Source organism: Macadamia integrifolia, chromosome 3, assembly GCF_013358625.1.
Source record: "Macadamia integrifolia cultivar HAES 741 chromosome 3, SCU_Mint_v3, whole genome shotgun sequence".
Classification (NCBI taxonomy): Eukaryota; Viridiplantae; Streptophyta; class Magnoliopsida; order Proteales; family Proteaceae; genus Macadamia; species Macadamia integrifolia.
This window is the reverse complement of record NC_056559.1, coordinates 11,252,223-11,279,871: the sequence shown is the minus strand read 5'-3', so window position 1 is coordinate 11,279,871 and position 27,649 is coordinate 11,252,223. Positions and strand designations below refer to the sequence as shown.

Here is a 27,649-nt window from a genome sequence, read left to right as displayed (position 1 = left end):
TGCCTGTTTATCCATTTTATTTGTCTCTAATTGAATGATAATAGTCTATGTAGGGGAGCGCAACCTCCGTTTTAGTTTTTTCTATCTCTTTTCATGTGAAATGACACATTTGGGCAGAGGAGAGAGACAAATTTGAAGGAGGGGGCATTGGCAGAGGTTGTGCTCACCATGGTTTGAAGAATCGGATCAGATCGATTAAAATAGGTTGGATTGGATCGATACGAACAAGGGGTAAAATGGTAAAAAAGTGACTTTAAACGCAAAATTAGGGATATTTTTTTCCGATTTAGGGTGATTTGGATCGGTATTGACCTTGATCAATCCCATTTTCGATACCGACTTTTCAAACCATGGTGGTCACCACAAAACAAAAAAAGAGAATACTTTCCCTAAGACAAAATGTTCATCACTTGGTCGTTATAAATTTGATTACACCAATATTTTCCTAAACTAATTACTTTATATTTTTTTAAGATACAATTTTGTAGACTGTGCAAGGATACTTTTTGGATTGGATAAATATTTAGAAGGATTTTTTTTTTTTGTAGGAAGGCGTGATTAGTGTGCCTCGACACATAGGAAGCAAAATGATCGATCTACGATCCATCTACCACTCATGAAAGGAAAACACTCATATATGAATACTTTTTTGTGCATTCCCATTGATCCCGTACACATGTTGAAATTGCACTCATCCACTTAAAAGGCTTCCCCATATCTTCAATATAGTAGGATTGGTAGGATTGAAAATTTGGATGGATCCCTTACCACATTTCAAGATTGCCCACATAGAAATGCCAAATGGCAAAATAGTATTAGAAAATTCAGGATTTATGATTGAAAGAAGACATGTCTTTTCCCATCAAAATATTCAGTGACCACATTTTTCACTTCACACATCTGAATAGTGAAATTAAAACGTGCAATTCAGAGTATATCTTTTGGCTTTAGTAAACTTTTGCCTCTTTCCTTTTTCTTTTCTGGCCACTACCCCTTTATTTTAGGGTTTGGTCGAAGGACAAGTGTCCTGATGAGTTCCAGCATTTATTCCTTTCTAGTTCTAACGTATTCCATCTAACAAATATGCTGGGTAACATGGCATCCGAGCTGTCACCCTTTACTTTATCTCCCGCCACTTTCCCATGACCTTGGCGGTTTTTTCGAAATAAGAGAGCGAGAGAGAGAGAGAGAGAGAGAGAGAGAGAGAGAGAGAGAGAGTTAACCAACCTTACCCGATTCCCCATATAACCTCTCGTTCAGCTGAAACTCGCAAGTTGATGAAAACGAAGCGCATTTCGAATTGGGTTCCCTTCAAATGGACACTGAGATCTTTCATTTCTTGTTTCTTGATTCTTGTTTCTTTTATTTTCTAGAATTCTCTTTTTGATTTGAAATTGTGATTGCTATAAAAGGTTTGAATCAACAACTAGTACTACTACTACTACTCGCAATTCGACGATTCGATTTCGAAGAACTGATTCGCTTTCTCCATTCTCATTCGCCTCATCGATTTGTGCTTTAAAATAGAAGATGCAAGTTCCAAAGAAGCGCATTTCCTATTCTCTCTCTCGTTTCTCTATAGCTGAGCTAACTGATCCAGTTTTCGCCGCAAGACTACTCCTCGCTTGTCATCTCAGTTCAACTGCCGGAGGCAAAGCTTCTGGGAGCAAAAGAAAAAGAAGTATCCACGTCTCAGGTTCGTCCGTTCTACCTCTTTTTCTTTGTGAAATGTGGTGATTCTGTACTTTCTTTCTTGCTATGTTACTGGTTCTTGGAACTGGATTATGGTGAGTTCTGGGGCTGAAGGGTTAGTTGGGTTGTTAGTGTTAGAGTGGAGTTGGGGTCTTCTTTGATCTTTTCTTTTTATGGGTTTGGGTGGATGATGCTCTTTTTTATTTGAGAAATTGGATTTTTAGGTGTTGTTTTGAGTGTGTTTGGGAGAACACGAATTGGGACGGAAGATTGTACTCTTTCTGTTCTTTCCATTAATCTTCAAGGTAAGTTTCGTAATGTACTGTTTGTGGGGAACTTTCGAGTGTTTTGGTACCCAAAGTGGGTTTTAACTTATCTTGTTGGGAGGTTTGGTTTTTGGGAGAATTTCTTCCGTGAGCTACGGAGAAAAGTCAGGGTATTTCTACGAATTTTCATCCAGATTTTTAAGCCGGAGACGGATTGTAATTCTTGAGGCTTTATTGTAATTATATTTTGCCTTTTTTTTTTTGGTCTTTTTGGCGTCATTATACATTTGAGAAAGAAAGTGAAGATCATTCAAAGAGTTGTAGAATGAGCTGAGGAAACTGTAGGAAGATAAAGATCAACAACTGTATTAATTTTCATATCCAAGATTTGAGTAGAGTCATTTATTGAGCTGTCTTAGGTTTGATCCTGTTTGAATTAATGTATTTTGCCGCATATCTTATTTAACACTTAATTCCCCCCCCCCCCTGAGATTTCATACAACGCGTATATATTACTTTGATAAATCTCTTCAGCCAAATGTGAATACAACAGTTTAGAGTGTTGAGAACTTTTGAATTAATTTCTGATGAGCTGGAAAGTCTTCATAATGCCTTTGCATATGCATGAGCCATAGTTAAAAATGTGACTGCATTGATGTACTATCAATTGTTGCTACCAATACTCAGCTATCGCAACCTTTACAAAGACTTTCCTTCTATCACGGAATCTCTAAAGCCTTGCTGAGAATGAGGCTTCAAATCCAATGGCTCCATTTTCATTATGCAGGAAAACATTCTCCATGCAACTAAGATGGAATTTTAACATATTGTCCACTTTCTTTCACTAGGAAATCCTGTTGGGTCTTTGAATTTTGGGGCCATATTTTGTCAGTATTGATGATGAAACAGGACATCTAGTCTCATAATTAGGAGTAATTAGGAGGTGCAATAAGATTTCCCTTTGGTAAAGTTAATTTCCCCTCCAGATATGTAATCTCACCTCAACTGCAGTGGCCATTCTAGTCTTTCAGGATGTTGAAGCTGATGGTCTGTAAGCCACCTTAAGGGATGCTTCAAATAAGTGGTGGGAAGGATGGCGGATGCTACTACATTGTATATTCTTTTGCATATTTTCTTTCTTTTTATTTTTCATGATACTTCCTTTTGCATATATTAATTTACACTTATTGATTATCATGTAGTTGACCTTCTAACCCCACACTTGCAAAATCAAATGGTTATATTCCCTAGCACAGATGGCTTGATTTGTTGACATAACATGATATACATGTTCTTATGCTTAACCTGACTATTCTGTTATTGCTATCAGGAGCAAGACAGTCGCTTGCCAGCGCAATGCATAGTGTTGGTATAGATGAAGAAACATCGCAACAACATGCTGTTGGTAGTGATGTTGGTCAGGAACAACATATTTCATCTTCGCCTGAAGGAGACCGTAAAATTGATATCGAGAAGCAGATCTTCTGTAATAGATCTCTAAATATGAAGAATATTGTTGCAGTTGGGTTTGATATGGATTACACCCTTGCACAGTACATGTCTGAAACATTTGAATCCCTCACATACAAAGGAACAATTGAGAAGCTGGTTTCTACTATGCGATATCCAGAAGAGGTTTGTATGCATCTTCATGAAAATTGGACTGTACTTTCGCATGCTTTGTGCCTTTACAATGGTTTCTTACAAATCTTTACTGGTTTTATTGACCTGTCTGATGATTATCGAATTCTTAATGTATCAACAAATATGCTTTCTTTGGTGCATTTGTTGTCTCTAGAGCCTTTTGGGTGACAATTCACAGTTTTTTGGTGAACTTGGTCCTTTCCTAAATGCAGCAGTGTTTTGTCCCACAAGCTTGGAGTAATGGGCTTCAAGACCCAGCCTGTCAACTAAGAATGGATTTCAGTGAGGACAATATTTTCATGATTACAAGGAAGATTTCTATTTGTAAGAAGGATTATTAAAATGTAGTTGACCTCATTTAGTTGGGATAAGGCTGAGTTGTTGTTGTCGTTATATGATTAAAATGGGCATTTCTCTCTATTATAATTCTTTAATCCGGACTACAGCAGCTTACAGATCGAATTGGAAATAAGGATCGATGATCTCATTGTTTCAAAATGACCTGCAATATCTAAATCCCAGTGCCTTTGTTTTTCTGAAGCACATGCTGGTGACAATGATTGGAAAATCATGAGGTATTAGATAGTTAAATCTCAAGTTCTTTAAAATATGAATTTCTTCCCAGTAGATTAATATCTAAATGTTTACCTAGAGTTAAACAATGATGAATAACATCCAAATAATCTTACTAAATCTGAATTAAGTATATTATCGAAAGACCAAAAAATATAATAGGTAAAGGTTATATAAGTATGTTTTCTTTGGATTCAAATGATTTTAGTCGAGCAAAATAAATTCTATTTCCATCAACATTTGGCTCATTTATATATGGTGTCATATTTTGTGTTTGTAGTGCTTGATTGATGTACCTTTCTCAGGATAATCTTTGAGTTTATGACTCGTCAATTTTCTACGTCTCTGTATCTTCAGTTTGACATCTTGAATTTTTATGGTTTCATTTCTGGTTGCTATCACAGATTTTCATTAGCTTCGATGTTTCTTGCCTTCCTCATTAATTATTTTTTCCAGATTTTAACAACTTAAAATTAATAAATGGCACTTTCAAAAATGTTGTTCTATGCAGTTACGGGCCTGGTCCTTTGATTGTAAATACATGATCAGGGGTTTAGTTCTTGATAAGAAAAGAGGAAACATCTTAAAGGTTAGCCTTTTTCAGATTTCTAGGTTTAACTTCTGTTTCTTTAGCATCTTCAGTTATCTTTGCTGAGTTTTCAATTCATGGATCATTTCAAATATGTTATCTGTTTTCATATTTTCTTCTACTGCATTTTTCTGCATGCAACAATTATAACTGCTCACCATTCCTTGTGCAGATGGATCGCCACAAATATGTAAAAGTTGCCTATCATGGCTTACGTGAGATATCAAAGGAAGATAAAATAGCGAATTATGGGAACACCTTGATACGGAACTCATTTGATGAACCTGATTATGCTCTTATTGATACTCTTTTTGCATTACCTGAATCCTACCTATTTGCGCAACTTGTGGACTTAAAGGATAACAATCCTGAAAAAGTTCCCCATGGTGCTGAGTATGAATACTACCTGTGATTTGTCTTCGTAGAATTGGTTAAATATGACTGTGACTTTTCTGTATACAGCTTGTGGGAGATTATTTGAATCTATCTTCCACACCTTTTATTTTGTTAGTTTTCAATGAATACTTGATTCTCTTTCCCTTTCTCTGTAAATGATGGATAGCTTATGATCTTGTTTAATAGTGGACTAATGGGTTAAGTGAAGGACTTGGTTGATAAATTGGTGCTTTATCCAATAAATTGATTTATTTTATTTTTAAGATATTTTACTTTCCTTCCCTTGAACAGGTTAATTGGGGCTAATTTATTTTTAGAAGGGTTTTGATGCCTTTTCTGTCATTACATCATCTGTGATAATCCCAAAGTCAGGGCCCTATCCCTTTCCCAGTTGATTTTTGGTTGTTTTTGAAAAATTTAGTTATTTCTTTCTATTGCTTGGGGTCATTGCTGAAGCGAACTTTATGAGTTAGCTACATCAAATGTAATCAATCCCACCATGGGCCTCATGATGTGATTGTTTGTTGTCTTTGAAGTTAGTTGTGGATTCTAAATCTGCACTATGTTTCATACTTGGTTCCATAAATGAATTTGTAAGAGTCAGGCTACAAGTTCATTGTCTTTGTAAGTTATATTTTTATTAACTTATTTATGAAAGTAAACATACTTTTAAAAATGGCGTACCCAGTACATGAGACTCCTGCTACAGCAGGGTCTGGCGAGGGGCATATGTATGCAGCCTTGCCTCTATTTTTTTGGGAGAGGCTGTTTCCTTGTTCGAACTCGTGACCACCCAGGTTGCAACAGAGAAACCTTACTGTTACAAACGTAAACATATTTTTAATTATGCAAAAGTAAACATATTTTTAGCTTGAGTTGCATGTCTGAGATCGTGAATATTTCCATTTTTTAAGGGGTTTGATATATTAAGTTCTCTTCTTGTTTTGAACTATGGATCTATGACATGGTTGTTTCACCACGTTGACAAAAACTTGCAGGCTCACTAGACTCTGTTTTCAACTTTTAAATGGATGGATCATCAGATGTTGAAACTTTTTTTTTTTTTTTGGGGGCGGGTGGGGGAGGGTTGGGGTTGGAGGAAAGACTTTTTCTCAATTTCCTCAGTTGCACTAAATAAATTCAAATTTTAAGTTGTAGACCTAGTTTGAACTTTCATTCAGCACTCAGCAGAAGTCATTGGAATAACTCATTTACATAAGATATCTAAATCTAGCATACATCTGCATCAAAGAGCAACATAAAGAAATTAAATTTGTAAGTTCACATCAGGTTGATTTTGCTTAAAACTAGGTTAAAAAATTGGCTTCCTTACAAAGTTAATGCCTTTGACTTGAGAGTGGCAACATTTGAGTATTTATTGCGGAACGTTAAAAACAACATTGACCTAAACAATGTTAGTTTTGTCTGAATACGTTTGGCATTATCTGCTGGCAGACAAGTCAACTCATTGCATGTGTAATTTGCGATCGTCCCCCCCCCCCAAAAAAAAAAAAAAAGAAAAGAAAAAGAAGAAGTTGAGGTACGTTAAAGAGTGTTTATTTCTGCTATATCATTATGTTGTGTTTCATGATTGCAGCTACTCTCAGATGTACAGAGATGTTCGAGCTGCAGTTGATATGTGCCACCGTGATGGAACTTTGAAGAAAATGGTTACCAATGATCCTAGGATGTGAGGATGACTATGATCATTTCTGCTATTTCATTATTTAGACAAAATTAATTTCATTAAGATTCCATTCTTTTTAAGTTTTACTTATCAATAATTTATTTGGTTTTTTGAACCGAAAATTGACCCTTTCTTTTCCATTATCCAGATTGAATTCTACTTGAATGTGCCCTATACTGTACTTCTCCCACCCCAAACTTATCAAGTATACCTAGTTCTACTGGATTTGCACTCCCATTTGATAATCAGAGCTATGGAAATTCGGTTAAAACCTGTTTTGATGACCATATTTTTAATACCCAAGAGTTCTCTTTGCTTAGTTATGTGGGTTAAATTTTTTTTTTTTTTGGTGTAGTGCCTTGTTTTATTCGTAAATCTTTTGATATCTTCAATCATTTGTCTTTACATTTATCTTGTTTTTCATCCATTAATCAAATAGGTATATTAATGAGGATCATTCAGTTGTGCCCATGCTTAAAATGCTAAGAGATTCTGGTCGTAAGACATTCTTGGTGACAAACAGGTATAATCGTTCCTTTGTTTATCAATTCTTGTCGACAGAAAATCCTTACAAACTTGTATGATGGTAACTGGAACTGTTCTTTTGGGTGAATGATCGTGTAAAACACGATAATACACCTGCTTGAGACAATGATTAAAGTGATATCCTGCTTTCCGTCCTCTTTTTCTATTGATCAACAATGAAATTAAAATCTCAATAAGGTACCTGTTGCCCCGAAGTCTTTCAATCTATTTCTGGTCATCCCAAAATGTGTTTATTTATCATACTCTGGCATGACACTTTTTATTCCAGCTTCAGCGCAGTATGAGAAACGAGCATCTGAGAAAATCAGAAATAGATTAAAGCAATCTGGGCAAATTTGTAATCAATTGAGATTAGAAGTACTTTGTTTCAATAGAAAAAGAGAAGGCCAGAAATCAAGAGACCACTTCAGTCAGTGCTACGGAAACTGCATTGGATTTTATGCTATCATAGCCCCAAAATAACACTTCCAATTGCCAACATATAGTTAGTACATTCCATTTATTGACCACCATGCTTCTGTGTAATCAGGAGTGCACTGAATTTTGCCTTCTGGTTCCTGAAATGCAGCAAGTGATCTGATTTTATTCAATATTCTGAAGCTCCTACTTTGACCTGAGAATTATTTGGATGCCTTGTCTTCTGGGGGAGAGTCCAAGTTTAAGATTTGGTTTTTAGTTACAATGGTGGCTTTTAAGCTAGCTAATGTCTCTGTTTTAGGTCTTGTTTTTGGGCTTAAAGTCATTTTTGTCTTTCACTGGAAAGTCGATGTGAACTTCTTTTTGTTTGACTTGTTATCTAAATAGTAGTTTTTTATTATTGTTATTGTACAGTTCATTGGATGTCGGAATTTCAATTTTGTTTGTTATCATTAATTGAAATCACTAGAAAGTATAAACTTTACTTGATTTGAGCCAATTTTGACCGAAACAATGGAGTATATTTGATTTTAGTCACTAAAATATATTTAAACTAAACATCTTTTTGATTTCAACCAAAAATATTTGGCATCTTAGTCCCTGTCCAATGCATGTTCTTTTTTAAAGTGACTACCGCAGTTTTGTAAGTTGGTTGCATCTTTTGTCCATATAAGAGAATATCTGTGGTGTTTGGTGCAGTTTATGGGACTTCACAAAAGTTGTGATGAATTTCCTCTGTTGCTTTCAATCTCCTGATGGTAGTTCCTCATGCAACTATGATTGGCTTGACAACTTCGATGTTGTCATAACTGGCAGGTTCTATTCTTTCCATAATTATGTTCAACCCGTCAAACAATTATATAAGGATTTCTACTTAACAGTTGAGGTTGTTGGTTTTTGTCTTTCTCAAATGTTTTTATTTCAGCTTTGATATGCTATTTACATTTTTGAATGGCATACATGCATTATGAGAGATACCACTTATTCGTAATTTTGGTATAGTCTTTTTTTTTTCATATGATTTACATTTGTACTCGATCAATGAAGTCAATTTTGTAGTGCTGACAAAGAAATCACCTATTTTCCTGCTCTGTGTGAGCACTTACTCAGAAAAGCAGTCTGCATGCTTATAAAGATAAAAGAATCTTACAGTGGCTTGAAGTATTTGTTTTCTTATTTCCTAGCTGCTTAACTTTTAGAAATTGTTCAAAAGTTGTTTGCATAAGATAAACTATTTTTGGGAATTGCTCAGTTCTTAGAAAGTGAGACACATATTTTGAAACGGATCTGGTATCCACTTCCAAAACTTCAGTTTTTGGCGTATTCTGGCTCTTTCTATGCCATACACGGGTGGACATAGTATATGGTTCCGAAATTGAAGCTCCATTTTCCTTCTGCTGGTACAAGCACTTCAGGAAAGGGAATTTCTAAAGCTTAGGTCATTCTTGGTCTTTTGGGGTCTATACCATCGCAGTTATAAATGATTATATAAATATACTAGTTACTGATGGGACCCATTTTTCTCTGATAAACATGGTATAAGAAAACATGATAGATTGTCTTTTCTATCATTTCTTTTCTTCCTCGCCGCTCTTTCTTATGAAGTGAGAAAATTCAAAATTTCTCATCGGACACCTTTTGGATGTATTTATAGAGGTAAACGAACCATGAAGGTTTGCTTAACATGTGAAAAAAATTTTGGTTTTAATCAGCACATACATAAGATTTTCCCTGCTTCATTCCAATACATATGGATTGCACAATCTACATGGATTCAGAGTAGTTACAAGACCACAGCTTTACTGTTTTCGATTATGTCATTTGGTGTTGGTGAACATATCCCCATTTGGTCAGTTGTGTTGGCGTATGTTTGTTGAAGCCATTTGACTTCTCACACATTCAATCTGTTGTTTCCCGGATGCATGCTGCATATTGGGTCAGTTCAGTACCTTTAAGTTTCTTTTATATGTCTATTCTCTCTCCTTATGTATATAATATAGATTTAGTTAGCAATTTTTATTTAATTTTTACAGCTCAAAGCCAAGATTTTTTCATGAAGATAATCGTGCTAGCTTGTTTGAGGTTGATACCGAGTCAGGGATGCTAGTTAATACAGATAACGGCTCTCCTTGCCCTCAGGTTGGTGCAAGTATAGTTTAATCTTGTTCCCATCATTGGAATTAGCACTGGAGTTAATTTCTGTTCGCCTTTACTTACTTTTTTTCCATTAATAGATTGGGGATACTGCACCAAGATTACCTTCTAAGGGGCTGAAGAAGGATTGTAAAGTTTTCCAGGTGTCTTCTCAATCTTATTCTTGTTTATACACTGTGTAGATGGATACTAGTTGACTAATGGTTGGGTTATGGAACTTGCATTTTTAGGGAGGGAATGTTGGTCATCTGCATAAACTGCTTCAAATTGAATCAAGTTCACAGGTACCACATCACCTATGATAAATTTGTTTTGAGTTTTCTTTTGGTGGTGACCTCTTGTTGATTACATGTATTATGTATACATAGACTCTAATCTCGATGTGTACTTTGTTTTCCCAAAAATCTCCATATTCATTGAATTATTCAAGAATACAACCTTATTGTATTCTTTGTGTTGTATGTGCTTCTCCTCCATTATAGAGCATGTAAAAAGTCCCTTTTGCTCTCCCTCTCTCTCCCTCTCTGGAATAGATTTTCATATTCATTGAATTATTCAAGAATACAACCTTCTTGTAGTCTTTGTGTTGTTTGTGCTTCTCCTCCGTGTGTGTGTGTGTGTGTGTGTGTGTGTGCGTGCGCATGTGTGTGTGTGCGAGTGAGAGTGAGTTTGTGAGTGCGCGAGTGTAAGTAGCAAGAGTAGGCTTTCCTGTGCAATTGCAATTTCTATATTCTTGCTTCCTAAATGATTATCCTTTAATCTGTAGTAAGTCTGCAGGACAATTTTAAATCTTGCAATTGTTGTATTTAACTGGCTTCCACCTCACTGTACGGGGCCTCATTTAGATTGGATTTATAAATGCATAAACCTTATCATGCCACTGGCTGATCGTACATACACTGGTTGATCCAGCCTCAAAGATCAATTGATGTCAACTGTTGCAAAAATAGTTCAGACTATCAGCTTGGGAGTTGGTCGATGGTTACAACCATGCCTGACCGTTGAGATTTTATTTATTTATTTTTTTTTTTAGGAGTGTGTTGAAGTGCTTGAAGTTTTTATGACTGAGAATACAGGATTGGGAACTACTTGGAAACCTAAACACTGGTAGGCCAAATTTTATTTTATTTTTTCTTGCCTCTAGCCTCTGCAACCACAGCATCCAGGGGGGCTTCACATGCTCATTGAACAAATTAACAAAAATTAAAGAATCTTATTCTTCTCTGCTTAAATCCCTACATATACAGCTCTTGATTCATCAATAATGGAAGAAAGTTCTCAAAATTTATGAGAGTGCATTCTATAAATTGAAGAGAAAGTTGCAATGAAAGCATGTTGACAGTCTCTAAGGTAAACTCCACTTGGATTTCCTATTGAAGGAAGACCTATCAGAAGGTTTTTTCCTTTTTTAACCATGACTTTGGTTACTCAATCCAACATCAGCTGATGAACATTTATATCAAGACACTACATGGTGTACTATATTTAGAAATAATGAGATTCACCATCTTTCAAAACCACCTAACTACTTTCTGCCAAACAGCATTAAATGGGTTAGATCTATTGTGCATGTGGCTTCTTTCCATAGAGAATTCCGAGTAGTAAATGAAGGGTTGCAAGGCAGCATCAGAGTAATGGCAGAATGATTCAGTATCCATATCCACACTCCACAGTGGAATTGCTGACTCTCATTGTTAACAAAAAGGTGGCAATTAATTTCTCCCAATCTGTCGAAGTGGAGTCTTCTATGTCCTTCTGGGGGAGCACTTGATTCATCTGGGACAGTCTTGGGCACAAAAGCTTACATGCCCAATGAGTGATGCGTCTATACTTGACCAAGCTACTTTTGGCTTCTCCAAGTGACAAAACAGCTGCAAACAAAGTTACACATTTCTGAGGTGTTCCTCTTCTTTGTATCTGACCGTCCTAGTTCCTTGTATGTAAAGGTGTATGCCTCACTCCTTTATGATTCTGTCAACCAAACAAGGGACCTTTCGTGGGATATAATTTTAGAGATCCAAGGAGGGGCAAGAATCCTATGAACAGCTTCAGAGTTGGCAGTTTCTAGGGCATAAATTGCCAAATTGGTTGCCCTGCGGGTTGTTCTCTTCGAATTGGATTTTGTTCCTTGCATCCAAAATTTAGGAGACCTTTTAACGATTTTGTTGAGAACTTGCGGCATATTGAAGTGCTTTATATGTTATTAGTTGCCTTTGTTTGGAATGGATTAGGTTGCTATTTGTTCTTGTTGCTTTACATATATGAGTGTATGACTGTAACCACGTACTTTGATACAATTTTCTAAGGGAATCTGACATTTTCATCACGTTTATAAACTTTGTAGGTTCTTTATGTTGGGGATCACATTTATGGAGATATTTTGCAAAGCAAAAAAGTTCTGGGTATGGCCTTTGTCTCTCACTTTCTTTCTTAGTTAGATAAGAATTTCTTGGCATCAAGATGCTAAATGTTTTCCATTTTGCATGTGAAATGTAACATATCACCACATATGAGTGTTGTACGTGTTGTTTTATTGAGTTTTATTATTTGACATTATTATGCATTTAAGTGTTTTTTTTTTTTTTTTTTTATTATTTTATTCGATATCTTAACAGGATGGAGAACAATGCTAGTCATTCCAGAACTTGCTAATGAGCTTAAACTACTTGGGAATTCGAGGGATAGTCGTAAGGTATGAACAAACTTTATTTTTTGCAATGCATATTGATTACTGGATAATTTACTGTTTTGAGAACTGAAAGCATTTTCAATTTTATTCCATTTAAGAACGCCGGTTTAAATTAAAAGTGGGTCTTTTCTTATTTCTAAGAACATATGAGCAAAAGTAGACAAAACAGTTGAACATATGAGTGAAAGTAGATATAAACCTTCTTAAACCTTGTTGGTTTAAGACAATGCCTCTTTTTATTTTTTATCCAAGAGCCAAATCTTTCCGATGGAATACTCAGTGAGTGTAAATGATATTTCATATTCTAGAAGCACTGAAGTGGACTTTAGTGGGGAATGTGTAGTGTGGAATAATTGTGTATGATCTATCTTAACTTTTATTTCATTGTACATTAACTTCACCCAAAATTTAATTATTAAAATTTTATAAACTATGGTCTGTTCTCAAATTATTTTCAATATCACTATGGTTATATGATATCTTTTAGATTAAAATCACCATATCTAACTTCTGAGTCAATTGGTTTTCATAATTCTTTTTCCCTGTTGCATACTTTAATTGGTTGTTCATGCAGGGACTTAGATTGCTAAGGAAAGAGCGTGATGTTATTGAGAACAGAATACATAATCTGCAATGCTCTCTCTCTCTCAAGTTAGTATAGTATTTGTTCTCTTCCAATTGTATGTAACATAGCCATTTTTATGTTTTCTAATCTTGAAGGTACTTATGAATCTATGAATAACGTCCTTGCTGATTTCCTAGCCCCTGGGTCTTCCAGACTTAGGCTACCTCGTGTTTGGTGGCTACGACCACCCCCTTTTATTGTAAATCCTTCTATGGTTGCGTCTAGGTGTTTCACCTTTGATGCCTTCTCTCAATGAAAGTATTTTTGTCCCCAAAAAAAAAAAAAAAAAAAAAAAAAAGAGGGACAAATGGGTTAAAGAATCAATGGTTGAGGGTAAACTTGGCATCAAATTAAAATAGGGCTAACACTAGAATATAGGATAAAGGGGAGAGTGTTTCTAGAAAGAAGGGAATGAAGTATTTGTATTTCTTACCCAGAAAAAGGGGTGGGGGGATGAAGTACTTAAATAGAATAACGATTTTGAAGTCGTCTTCTACCTTCGAACAAGAACCAAGGAGTAGTGTACAATTCCGTCTAAACTGACTACTAAGAGCTATAAAATATTAAAAAAAAGTGGATAGGACTGCTAACTGTACAATTCTCATTCTCATTCTCAATCCGTCTTTTGTGAAATGTATTGTCCAGACTAAGGAGTTCTTCCTTTATCGGTTATTCTTTCTGATGTAGGGAGTTCCTAGGTGACTAGGTTTCCTACAAGATTAACTAAATAGGTAGGGTTTACTCAAGGGACTTGGGTAGATAGGACAAAAAGAAACTCAGCAAACAAGATTAAGCATACAAAATGGAATGAGACTAATAAACAAAGTAGCAAAAAGCAATAATAATCTAGGCTGAAAAACACATAAACTCTTACTTAAGCTTCAAGTGGGGACATGGGGAAGGGAACATGACAGCAATTATGTGTTAAGTTTAGCACAAATCAATCAAGACACTAAGCATAATAAGCAACCCGTGCAGTTCTCTAAAATCAATCAACTAATAAGGTAAAACAACAGGGATTAATTTCAGGTTTCAGCAGAAAATAGATGGCTCAAAAAACAGAGATTAATTTCAGATTTCAGTGGGGGAGATAATGGGGATAATAGGCAGTCAATGGATGTGGAACAGGGGGGGTTTTACTTACCTTCTTGCTGTCCCGATCTGGGAAGAAATGGAGAAGCCGAAGTCCTCCAAAACAGAGGTACAGTCCACCTTATTTGACTAGGGAAAAGGTCTAGCTTGATGATGTAGTGCTCGGCGGCAACCCAGGTGGGGTTTATTCAATGGAGGTGATCTCCAGTTACTGTGAACAATGGCTGCAATAGTGTAGCAGCAACAGAGAAGACAGAAACAGCAAAAGAGAGAGATGAAAGTCGAGATAAGAGAGAGAGTCGAGAAAGAGAGAGGACGAGAGTGAGAAAAGAGAGAGAGAGACCAAGAATGAGAGGAGATCGTGAGAGGGAAAGAGGGACGCTGGCTTTGCATTTTCTTTCAACAACTTTTCATTCATTCAATAATTCATTCTGTGGCCAATGGCCTTACATAAATAAGAGACTAATTACTAAAAAGAAAAGAATATTCTAGGAATGCTATTTCATAAACAAAGAAACTTTCTAAAAAGAAATCAATAGGATATTTATTTAGTTTCCTAATTGACCTAAAGACTCAAATAAACAAAATCCTAGGGCATAAAACTACTAACATATCAGATTGGGTGGGGGCCACACAATCTTGGCAAATAAAGGAAGCAGAGGACTCGATCCAGCACTGGGAAGGCTGGATCGAGCCTTCCTTTTCTTTTTCTTCCTCCTTCTAATCCTCCAACCACAAAGAAGGTTGGGTCTTCTTCTTCCTTCGGCTATACGTCTTGATGTCCCCATCAACTCTCCCCGGCTTGGAAGAATTCACCTCCGGTGAATTAAAGCTCATGTAATACTCAAGTAGGTCTGGGTTGAGTTGTTGGACTTCTTGCATTGTGATCTAGGTGTTGTCAATTTCCGGACGTCCACGCCACTTGACCAAGAACTATCTAGAACCTCCAGTGTGTGTGGACACAATCCTCTCATTAAGGATTTCCTCAACATTTTCAGTTCTTCTCGTGACCTTAGGCACAAGTGGTAATGAGGTGGGGGGAAGTGGTTGGCTTGGCTCAGAAGTCTCATCAATGTTGAAGGGGAAGTCTTCAAGGTCATCAGAATAGAAAGGGGTAAAGGTAGAGGTACCATGGTATGGGACTAAGTCTTCAACATTGAAAATATTACTGATCTCCATGCTAGCTGGTAGATCAAGAACATACGCATTGGCACCTATCCTCTTGAGTACCTTGAACGAACCTGTGCTATGAGCATGTAGCTTGCTCGCTTTTCCCCAAACAAAACATTGCGGCTTGATTCTTACCATCACCATATCACCCTCTTGAAACTCTTATAGCCTTTTGTGCACATCTGCCTTCGATTTGTATTGCTAATTGCTCAGTGCTATCTGTCTTCTTATACCTGCATGCAAATCATGTATATGTTGAGCAAAAGATTCGGCTGACTGGGAGGTCCTGGAACTAGACACGACTGGGATAAGGTCTATGGGTGCCCGGGGCTGGTATCCTGAACAGATCTCAAAGGGGGACAGACCAGTGGTACGGTTCTTAGAACTATTATATGCAAACTTAGCCTGGCTAAGGACTCGATCCCAACTGGTAAGGTGTTCTCCTATGAGGCAATGCAATATATTCCCTAAGCTCCTATTGACAACCTCGGTCTGCCATCGGTCTGAGGGTGGAAAGTGGAGGAGAAACGGAGCTTCGTGCCCATCGTCTGCCATAGGGTCCTCCAAAAATGACTGGTGAACTTAACATCCGTATCTGACACTATGGTGAGGGGCAACCCATGGTACTTGACAACCTCATTGAAGAAAATTCTGGCTACTATGGTTGCATCGGAGGTCTTAGAGCATAGGATGAAATGGGCCATCTTCGAGAAGTAGTCCACAACCACATAAACATAATCATGGCCTCTCGAAGTTCTTAGTAGACCAAGCACGAACTCCATGCTAAGGTCCTGCCAAGGGGAATGGGGAATGGGTAGGGGAGTGTACAATCCCGTGTTTTGCTTTTGTTGTTTGGCGGTCTGGCATGTCCTACACTGACTCACAACTCTAACAACATCCTTCTTCAGCCTTAGCCAAAAGAATCGGTCCTCGACCAGGGTGATGGTCTTATCTCGACCGAAATGGCCAGCGACTCCCCCAGCATGCAATTCCCAGATCAGGAAATCTCAGAGTGAAGTCCTGGGAATGCACAACTTGCTTCCTTTAAAAAGGAAGCCCTCCCTAAGTAGGTAGTCCGAGCGGTTGATCGGGTTGCCTTCACTCAAGGAAGTAAATGGCTCACTAAAATCAGGACAGGTGGGGTATTGGTCCTTGACTCGCTCGAACCCTACAACCTCTACACTCGTTGCTTGGAGTAGCACACTAGCCCGACTCCTAGCATTGGGCGAATGAGAAATATGTTCACCCAGCTCAGTGCATCTACAGCAGTATTCTCGACACCAAGTCTGTGCTTGAGTACAAAAGTGTACTCTTGGAGAAACTCAACCCACTTGGCATGCCTCTGGTTAAGTTTCTTTTGGGGCACTCAGGTATCTCAGAGCTTGGTGGTCAGAGAATAGCATGAATTATTGCGATAAAAGGTAATGTCGCCAATAGCGCAGTGATTGGACAACCGCATAGAATTCCTTGTCGTATGTGGAATATCGTTGCCTAGCTTCATTAAGCTTCTCACTAAAATAGGCAATAGGGTGGTCCTCTTGTCCTAGGACACCACCTATCCCAATACCAAATGCATCACAATTCACTTCGAAGAACTTAAAGAAATCTAGGAGGCGCAGGACTGGAGCTTCAGTCATAAGCTTTTTAATCTCATTAAAGGCCTTCGTAGCACTCTTAGTCCATTGAAACTCCTTTTTCATGCAATCGGTGATAGGAGACATAATGGAACTAAACCGGTAGATGAATCTTCTGTAGAAAGTGGCTGAGCCATGAAAGCTTCGTACCTCATGAATGTTAGTTGGCTCAGGCCACTCTATAATCGTTCTCATTTTCTCAAGGTCAGCAGATACTCCCTGAGCTAACACAACAAATCCCAGGAAGATGACTTGATCACTCATGAAGGTGCACTTCTTGAGGTTGACATAGAGTTTCACTTGTAAGAGCACATGAAAAACCTTCTGTAAGTGATCCAAGTGGGATAACGGGGTCTTACTATAGATGAGGATGTCATCAAAGTAAACCACAAGGAACTTGCCAATGAATGGTTGAAGCACTTGATTCATTATCCTCATGAAGGTGCTAGGTGCATTTAACAATTCAAAAGGCATGACTAACCACTCAAAGAGGCCATCCTTCATCTTGAATGCTGTCTTCCACTCATCTCCAGGCCTAACCCTAATTTGGTGGTACCGGCTCTTGAGATCAATCTTCAAAAGGATTGAAGAGTTGGCCATCATATCCAATATGTCATCAAGCCTAGGGATAGGGAACCTATACTTGATGGTGATCTTATTGATGGCCCTACTGTCAACACACATATGCCAGGTGCCATCTTTCTTTAGCGTGAGCAAGGTAAGTACAGCACACGGGCTAAGGCTTTCCCTAATGAATCCCTTCTGCAACAGTTCATCCACTTGTCGTTTGAGTTCGGCGTGTTCTTTGGGATTCATTCGGTAATGAGATAAGTTCGGAAGAGAGGATCCTGGAACTAAGTCAATAGCATGCTGGATGTCATGCATAGGCGGTAACTCATCAGGTAGTTCCTCAGGGAATAATCTCTCGAATTTCCTCAACAAGGGTTACACTTCTCTAGCAGCCTCAGTGAATAAGCGTGACCTATCGGTATTACTCTATACGGCAACTAGAGCATAAATCACCCCTGACTCGTGACACTCTCCTTTAAATTTTTGTTGATTTAAAATGTTGAGTGTTTTGGTGGGGCTGTGTTTGGATGTACTTCCCTTGTGTTCTGGAACCCTAACTTCCCTAGGGGCACTGGGGGTCAGTCTGATCTTCTTCCCTTTGAACTCAAAGACATAGGTGTTAGACTTCCCATAATTGGTGACATCCCGGTCATATAACCAGGGTCTACCTAGAATGATGTGGGCAACATCCATCTCTAGGACATCACACCACAATCGATTCTCATATCCTACAAAGTGTAGGGGAACTAAACACCTCAGATTAATGGGGATGGTGGATTGATCAACCCAGGCAACCTCGTAAGGCTTGGGGTGAGGTTCAGGTTTGAGGCCCATTTGAGCAACAATGCTCTTGGCGACCACATTCATGCAACTCCCTCTGTCTATGGCGATGCGACAGTTCTTGCCCTGATGACATGTGTAAGTGATGAAAATATTAATTCGTCGCCAATAATCACTACTCTTAGGTTGTGAGACCATGCAACACACAATGCCCAGCTTGAGGTCACCGGCCTCCTCAGTGTCCTCATCAAATATGGTCTCATCTGGTCTATGATCCTCATACTCATGGTCCTGAAAACCCTCTTGGTCACTTTCTTCAGGGGTCTGCTCTCCTACATAAAGATTCCTATTGTGACACTCTCTGGAGAAGTGACCAAACCCAAAACACTTGAAGCATTGTTGCTGCCCACTACTCTTGAGTGCTTCTCCCAAAATTCCTTTACCCTTATTGTCAAATTGACGCTGTGGTGCAGCAGGGGGTTTTGGGAATCCAGTTGAGCCTTGGGGTGGTTTTCTAAATTGGGACTCCCCAGCTTGGAAGCTCTTCCTCTGAGAATAAGTTCTCATGGAGGATTCCACCTCAAGGGCTATCCTGAAGGCCTGTGGAACGCATAGTTGTCAAGGCGTCGCCAAGGCGACAGCCGCCTTGTTGCACTGCATGTTGCCTTCTGTTTCGGCACTTATTTATGCCAAATATCATTCAAGTACTTAAGATATTATTCATAAATAAGCAAATACCCCCTATTTGAATCCAATAAAAATAGTTTAAGAATCAAATTCCAAAATGATAAAAAGTCAACCCCCCCAGTCCAAGAACAAAAAATGGATTTTGGTTATAGGGACGATTTTCAACTTTTAAATGCTAGGGTTTTTCTCAATTATGAAAATTTTATAAATTCTATCATGTTAAAACATTGCTAAAAATCAAAAGTCCGGTAAAAAAATATTTTGTTTTGATATTCGTAAAATTATTTTCATTCAGGCGATTTTAACAGTATTCACGCACTTAAAAATAAGTTTGACTGAAGCATAACTTTGTCATTGCAACTCAGATTTAAGTAATCTTAGACTTGTTAAAAAGCTGGTTTTATGTTATAACTAATACAAAAAGTCTCATGTAAAAATAAGATCATTTGACCAGTCAAACTTATTATAGAATAAGAGCATTTATCTAAATGTTGATTTTTTATAACTTTATATGACTTAATGTTAATCTTTTATGATTTGATGTGGCTAAATGTTGATTTTTAATGACTTGATGTGGCTTAATCTTGATTTTTTATGATACAAGGTATATATAACTTACTAAATAATGTTAGAAAATAGGAAAAATAAAAAAAAAAACACTTGTTCGCCTAGTTCACCTTAAGGCGGGCGCCTTCTCGCCAAAGCGCTTAGACAACCCTCCGCCGCCTTGGTTCGCCTTGGCGCCGTGACAACTATGGTGGAACGTCTCACACCAGGTGGGGTGCCATACGAGACTGAATTTCGGAGTTGAGCCCAGTAAGGAATCTGGATAGTATCTGCTCAACATCCTCCTGAATACGGCTTCTAATTTTCAAATCATTGAACTTTCTCATGTATTCGGTCACAGTCAACTTCCCTTACTTCAGGGTATTCATTTCATTCAACAACTAGAGCCTATAAGTGATGGGCAAAAATTCTCTCTTGAGCCGCTTTTGCATTTCTACCCAGGTGGTGATTGGCTCAAGTCCTAGGTGGTCCTGGTACTCTAAGTCTGTCCAGAAGTCTTGGGCAACTCCAATAAGCTTGAACTTAGTAAATCTGTAGCAGACTTCCTCTGGCATATCATAGAAATCGAAGTACCTATCCATCTGCTTGATCCAATCCAGAAGGATCCTAGCATCAATCTGACCATCGTAGGTAGGGGCATCTACCTTAATCATCCATCTGACATCAAAGCCCCTATCATGATGCCCATAACCCTCATCATCTCCATATTGGGGTTAGCGTCTTGGCAGTGGGCCTCGACCCTGATCCCTACCACGCCTTAGGCTTTAGAAGTTATTCCCTATCTGGTCATAACCATCAGTCTGGTTATTTTTGTTTACTTCCTCAGGGTTAGGGCCCCTACCCCTAGGTTCAGTGCCAGTTGTGTTACGGCCTTGCCGTCTATTAGGGTTTTGGGCACTTGTCTCGAGGGCAACCAACTTATCGGTAAGGGCTTGGAGATGGGCAGCTTGTGTTTCCTGTATGCCTTGGACGGCTTTCATGAATTCAGCCAGTTGCTCAGATTGGGTGGAGGTGCTAGGAGGGTCAGACATATCCTGGTATACTCTACCACTACGAGTGGACATAAGGAGATGGGCGGCCAATGGTACGGTTGCCACCAAAGACTCAAGGTCTACTCTGGGTCTCCAATCGAGACAGGTAGTTAGCCCTCTCAATCTTGAGGTCAGAAATCTCCCTCTCAAGTATATGCTTTTGGAGGGAATAGCGTCCAATGCTATTTGGTCCCGCCAACTTAAGAAAGAAAAGGGTGTCCTCTAATCTATGGTATCGCTCTCTTAGCTCAGACTTGACCATGGACAGATGGTGACTGAGACTAGACCTCAAAAGGTAAGACATGTAAACAAGGGACAGCAGTACCTAATTACCCTAAACCTAGACAAAACCATGCTCTGATACCAAGATGATGTAGGGAGTTCCTAGGTGACTAGGTTTCCTACAATATTAACTAACTAGGTAGGGTTTACTCAAGGGACTTGGGTAGATAGGACAAAAAGAAACTCAGCAAACAAGATTAAGCATGCAAAATAGAATGAGACTAATAAACAAAGTAGCAAAAAGCAATAATAATCTAGGCGGAAAAACACATAAACTCTTACTTAAGCTTTAAGTGGGGACATGGGGAAGGGAACATGACAGCAATTATGTGTTAGGTTTAGCACAAATCAATCAAGACACTAAGCATAATAAGCAACCCGTGCAGTTCTCTGAAATCAATAATAAGGTAAAACAACAGGGATTAATTTCAGGTTTCAGCAGAAAATAGATGGCTCGAAAAACAGAGATTAATTTCAGATTTCAGTGGGGGAGATAATGGGGATAATAGGCAGTCAATGGATGTGGAACAGGGGGGGTTTTACTTACCTTCTTGCTGTCCCGATCTGGGAAGAAATGGAGAAGCCGAAGTCCTCCAAAATAAAGGTACAGTCCACCTTATTTGACTAGGGAAAAGGTCCAGCTTGATGATGTAGTGCTCGGCGGCAACCCAGGTGGGGTTTATTCAATGGAGGTGATCTCCAGTTACTGTGAACAATGGCTGCAATAGTGTAGCAGCAACAGAGAAGACAGAAACAACAAAAGAGAGAGATGAAAGTCGAGATAAGAGAGAGAGTCGAGAAAGAGAGAGGACGAGAGTGAGAAAAGAGAGAGAGAGACCAAGAATGAGAGGAGATCGTGAGAGGGAAAGAGGGACGCTGGCTTTGCCTTTTTCTTTCAACAACTTTTCATTCATTCAATAATTCATTTCGTGGCCAATGGCCTTACATAAGTAAGAGACTAATTACTAAAAAGAAAAGAATATTCTAGGAATGCTATTTCATAAACAAAGAAACTTTCTAAAAAGAAATCAATAGGATATTTATTTAGTTTCCTAATTTACCTAAAGACTCAAATAAACAAAATCCTAGGGCATAAAACTACTAACATATCAGATTGGGTGGGGGCCACACAATCTTGGCAAAATCCTAGGAAATAAAACTACTAACATATCCGATTTGGTGGGGGCCACACAATCTTGGCAAAGAAAGGAAGGAGAGGACTCGATCCAGAGCTGGGAAGGCTGGATCGAGCCTTCCTTTTCTTTTTCTTCCTCCTTCTAATCCTCCAACCACAAAGAAGGTTGGGTCTTCTTCTTCCTTCGGTTGTACGTCTTGATGTCCCCATCACTTTCTCACTTCACTCATTTCTTGGTTCAGGTCTACAGGTATTAAAGCTGAGGATATGCTGAACGTTTCTCCTGAACTCAGAGAATTGGAGGTCAGCCATCTAGAGGCTTTGTTTGTGTTGTAATCACATTGTGGATTTCCCCTTTTTTTCACTTGGTAAATATTATTAGATGAAATGGAGCTAACTCGTGGAAAGTACTGGAATCCATTGTGTTTCATGGTACAGCCTTTAGTGCTGTGAAATATTTAGTATTTGGAAGACAATTATTGTTTCTATCTTTTGATGATATGATGTAGTCGTCATACTGTCCTTTCTCACAAGTTTGCAGGCCTCAACAATAGATTTGATCCTTATGCCATAAAAATGAGTTATGCGTTTTACATAATTTCCTTTTCTGTTTCTTTGACATCAACAATGCAGTCAAAAGAACCTGAGCTTTTCCCTGAGGCAGAAGACTTTTGTAGATCCTGCCCCGGTGAGGAAATCAACACATCTAGGTGTGTGCCTCACCTTAGGTGTGTCCATGTTTGTGTGTGTTTGTGTGTGTGTGTGTGTAGCGTTTCTCCTCCATTCTGTGGAAAGAAGATGTAGTGTCTTAAGATTCCAGGGGTAGAAATTGAGTTACAAGCCAAAGTAGGGGTTTCCATGGGAAAGGATGCATTTGTGTATGCACTTTCTCCTTACCCCACCCCCTTGGGTGACACCCAACCAATGAAAAAATGCATTCCCTCTTTTTGTTGTTCTGTTCTCATCTTTATTGTCCATCTTTGCTAGACTTTTATCATGGATGCAATAATTAATTAGTTTCTTGAATTGTTTCCTTGAATTAGTTGACAAACCCTTAGTTTTAGGCAATTAGTGTCTTAGTTTTGTTTAGGTACTTTAATGCTTTCTTTTTTCCATATTTGTGTTTTATCTTGTGAATTATAATACCAGTTTCATGGTTTTAGTTATATTTATTTTGTTTGAAAGCGGTGTACCTTGCAAGGATGTGAGTCATGTGACTTCTGAGAAAGATTCCACATGTTATGACTAATAATGTTAAATTTATTCTTTAATAACAAGCTGCTGTACCAACTGCAAGTTATTTACTTTTTTCTTTTATTTCCTGTCAAATTAGTCACAAAGGGAAGAGAAGTGTCTCCAACATCAACAAACTCAGCAACAATATCACCATAGGGTAATCCATCTTGTTTGAACAGTGCACTTTTTTTTGGGTCTAGAGAAAGCATGGTTGCTTATATCTGATGCTAACAGCTGAACGTGTCTATTGCATTACTAAATGCAGAAGTGGTTTGGTAAATAAACTCATCATGGTTTTAAGGATTCCTTGTATCACATTATCCTTGCATTCGTGGTTAAACTTATTTATTTCAACTTATGTATGTTCAGATGCAGAAAGACTCATGTGCAACAGGCCATTCCTACTCTCTCTCTCTCTCTCACTCTCACTCACACACACACACACACACACACACACACACACACACACACACACACACACACACTGGTTACCACTTCATCCTACTCCTTAACCATTATTCGTACATCTAAATGATCCTAAAATTCAAAATTTTCTATTTTGGGATATTGTTATATGCTCCGTCTGTTGTATTACAAGATCATTCTCTATACCCTGCTTCCATTAATTTCCTTTTAGAACATGGCTTTGGCGGTTGATATCCTGAGCAGAAAAGGAATACTGTTTCTCAATCCTCATGTTTTAATTTATGCTAAATTACAGTTCCATTAATATATGAACTTTGAAACTATTTTATTTCTATTTTTGATTTTTTTCCATAAATGCAACTGCACCGTGTTGAAGGTAGTCAACCATAATAGCATAACTGAATCAGATAAGGTGGAGTTAATTTTTTCCTTCTCCAATTATTTTTACTTTTGTTCTTATATGGTTTGGTGTTAATATGCTCATTAAACTGTCAGTCCCAAAGGCTGTCTTAACTTACATTAAATGAGGTTTGGAACACAAACCGTTCCATTCTGTTCTGTTCTGTTTTGTTCTGTTCCATTCCGTTTTTAGAACCAGGGTTGCCATATGAGGATGACAAGCCTGTTGATTGTCATCCTTATATTTGTATATTTAGAAAATGACGTTTATTAGATATGTGATGTGATTCTCATTCTGTATTCACAATTTCACATGATCTTTCTTGCAATATATTTCAGTTTCACAAAGTTTGGGGACAACTCATGAAGACTGGGTACCAGAACTCTCGCTTTGCACATCAGGTCAGTCTTCTCTTTATGAGGATTACCATACAGCAAGTTCATTTCCCTGTGCTAAAATTTATTGCTTATCGTTAAAAGGAAAAATGCTATTATCAATAACTATTTACAGAATGAGAACAAATGTATATGGAAAGTGTGGAACCTGTTTGAGCAGTTTGCTCAAAGGACCAAATTAAAATAGAAATCTGGAATGATTCTGTCCTCATTTCTTGGCTGCATATGTTGCTTAGTGGTGCAGGTTCTTGTAGGCTGTAATCTGAAGTTTCTGACTTCATAGTGGCACATATTTGAGCCTTGTTTCATGTGTTGATCAGGGAATCTGTTTCTCCAGTTTGACTTGTGTTCCATTTCTTTTTCTTCTGATTTTTTCTTTCTCTTGACTGCATGTTGTTGTCGGTCTTTTCCTATGGTACTTGTAGTTTTCAAATCAATTTCATCACCAAAAAGATTGGATTGAGTTGTATATGAAACATATCACTTATTTATCCTGATTTGTGTAGGTGGAGAGGTTTGCCTGTCTCTACACGAGCCAAGTGGCCAACCTGCTTCTGTATCCCCCTGACAAACACTATAGGCCCAGTGACGATTTCATGCCGCATGAATTTGATATTCTCACAGAATGATCGACAGATTGGTGGAATATTGAGACCTGAAAAGCGTCAAGGAGTATTTCCAAAGAGGGGTGGAATATAAGCATGTCAATTTGTACCATATCCATGTTATGTGAAACACATTTCAAAGGGCTCATAATTTTTGAGCATTTGTTTTAAGTTTACAAGTAGAATTACATTTTTTTTTTTTTCGTTATTGACTTCACAAGAGGTACTGGTTTTATTAGCTTCTTTGAAAGTGAGGTAGATGAAAGCTGCTTGAAGTTGGTCTACCTCTACACAGGCACCCACTGTTAGGGAAAAAGTGGAAATTTTGACTAAATAACAAGTGCCTATTTCACACACACACACAGATGCCCAGTTCTTTTATGTTGGAAGGTTCTTGAGTTTTGGCTGAATTGGAAGATGACATGTGGTAAAAAGGTGCAGAGCATTGATAAAGTCTATTATATATATATATATATATATATATATGAGAAAATTGCATTGTCACCCCCTGAACTTCAGTCCTTATTCAACGCCACCTCTGGACTTTTCGAAACGTCAAAGCCACCCCCTAAAAATTCAAATAATTTTAAATCGATCCTTGCCGTTAGCCAACCTTGATAAATGAATGAAAACCGGTTAGTTTTTTTATAATATACCCAAAATACCCCCTATTGTGAGAGGACAATATTGCCCTCTCTTTTATTTCCATCTTCTAAACCCATCTCCCATCTCTCATCTCACTCCTCTCACTCACTCGGCCGGACAAGAAGAAAAAGATGACAGTATGCCACCCCCTGCAACTCGATTCTCTTCCCTCCGGCGTCCGATTCTCCCCCCTCCGGCGTGCGAACCTCTCTCCCAAGGTAGTAGAAGCCAAATGCATAGGACTGACTCAGATCTGCTGGTGCCATTGGTTCTGATAAAAATCTTTTGACAGGCTTTAAGAGAAAAATCTGAGGGAAATCCGAAAGCGTTTCTGAGGTAATCTAGGGTGAGGGAAGGTTGGATTTCGACATTTGAGATGGATCTAAGATATGGGTCTTGAAGAAATTGGAGATTGGTTGATGATTGCAGTAGTTTCTTGCATAATGAACGAAACATTTGAAGCTTCGAGGACATGGATGTGATCGACTCACAGGGGTTTCTGGAAGATTTTCAAAGCTTGGTTTCCTGAATCACTTGGCCTCTTCAGGCATAAAAAATAAAGTCTCAACAACATCTTCAACCACCATTTTCAGCCATATGCGATCCTTGTCCAATGCTGCATTTCTTCGTCAGGGTATAACTATGGACCTGTGGTCACAGCCTCACAGGGTTCACAGATCTGGAACTGGATCCGGATTGGAATCGGCCCAAAAATACCCTAACCCTAATTTTCCTACCGTGATTGGTCGAGTCAGAATGTCAGATCAACTAGAATTGTGATCGGCGGATTCAGCTGATTCCAATCCGAATCGATCATTACCATGCCGACTTTCCAACCCCAAATTTTAAATCTCACAGGCCCTATCGATTTATCAAGTAGCAGAACCAACTCAAAGTCATCTTTCAACTTTTGTAAAGCATTTGTCATGGTAAATTCCTGCTTTAAGAAATAAGAGAAAGAAATCCCAATGATGGAACTAACAAAAACCAAAAAAGATACAAATTAAGAAAAACAATGCATAATCATCAGAAAGCAAAACCCTAAACCTTGGGAGAGAGGTTCGGACGAGGGAGGGGGGAGAATTGCAGCCGGAGGGAAGAGAATAGAGTTGCAGGGGGTGGCGTACTATCGTTGTCTTCTTCTTCTTGTCCGGCTGAGTGAGTGAGAGGAGTGAGATGAGAGATGGGAGATGGGTTTAGAAGATGGAAATAAAAGAGAGGGCAATATTGTCCTCTCACAATAGGGGGTATTTTGGGTATATTATAAAAAAACTAACCGATTTTCATTCATTTATCACGGTCGGCTAACGGAAGGGACTGATTTGAAATTTTTTGAATTTTTAGGGGGTGGCTTTGACGTTTCGAAAAGTCCAGGGGGTGGCGTTGAATAAGGACTGAAGTTCAGGGGGTGGCAATGCAATTCTCTCTTTAAAGTAAGTAAAAGGAATCAGCCACCATTAGCTAATTATTCATTTTGTCATCAAACAATGAGTAACAAAAAAGTAGATTACGAATAGTAATTTCCATTCTTAAATGAATAGAGTCAAAACTCAAAAGTAACATCATAAGATGAAAACTGATTCCATGCACCAAATGCTAACAGTATGTTGCGCACAATATACACATGGTACCACCAAGAAAATAACCATCTGAGCAAACTACACAGGCCTGAATGAACTGGGACAACCAGACCATTCTTGTGCTGAAGCAAAACCT

General features: G+C 38.3%; 1 protein-coding gene across 4 annotated transcripts; it reads left to right on the top strand.

Annotated features, from left to right (window-relative positions):
• The first annotated feature begins 1,046 nt into the window (after positions 1-1,046).
• On the top strand, positions 1,047-25,574 carry LOC122073196 (5'-nucleotidase domain-containing protein 4-like). Of its 4 annotated transcripts, none has more exons than XM_042637734.1 (17): positions 1,047-1,696; positions 3,289-3,593; positions 4,687-4,764; positions 4,937-5,157; positions 6,758-6,850; positions 7,287-7,370; positions 8,510-8,626; positions 9,844-9,949; positions 10,045-10,107; positions 10,195-10,248; positions 12,309-12,366; positions 12,580-12,656; positions 13,228-13,304; positions 22,469-22,529; positions 23,560-23,619; positions 24,627-24,689; positions 25,190-25,574. In XM_042637734.1, exons 1-17 carry the CDS (start codon positions 1,531-1,533, stop codon positions 25,310-25,312), a joined length of 1,806 nt encoding a protein of 601 aa, XP_042493668.1. In that variant the 5' UTR covers positions 1,047-1,530; the 3' UTR covers positions 25,313-25,574. The 4 variants fall into 4 exon arrangements, with proteins under 4 accessions (XP_042493668.1, XP_042493669.1, XP_042493671.1 ...); XM_042637736.1 differs by lacking the exon at positions 1,047-1,696 and adding an exon at positions 2,980-3,071; XM_042637735.1 differs by lacking the exon at positions 7,287-7,370.
• The last annotated feature ends 2,075 nt before the right edge of the window (positions 25,575-27,649 follow it).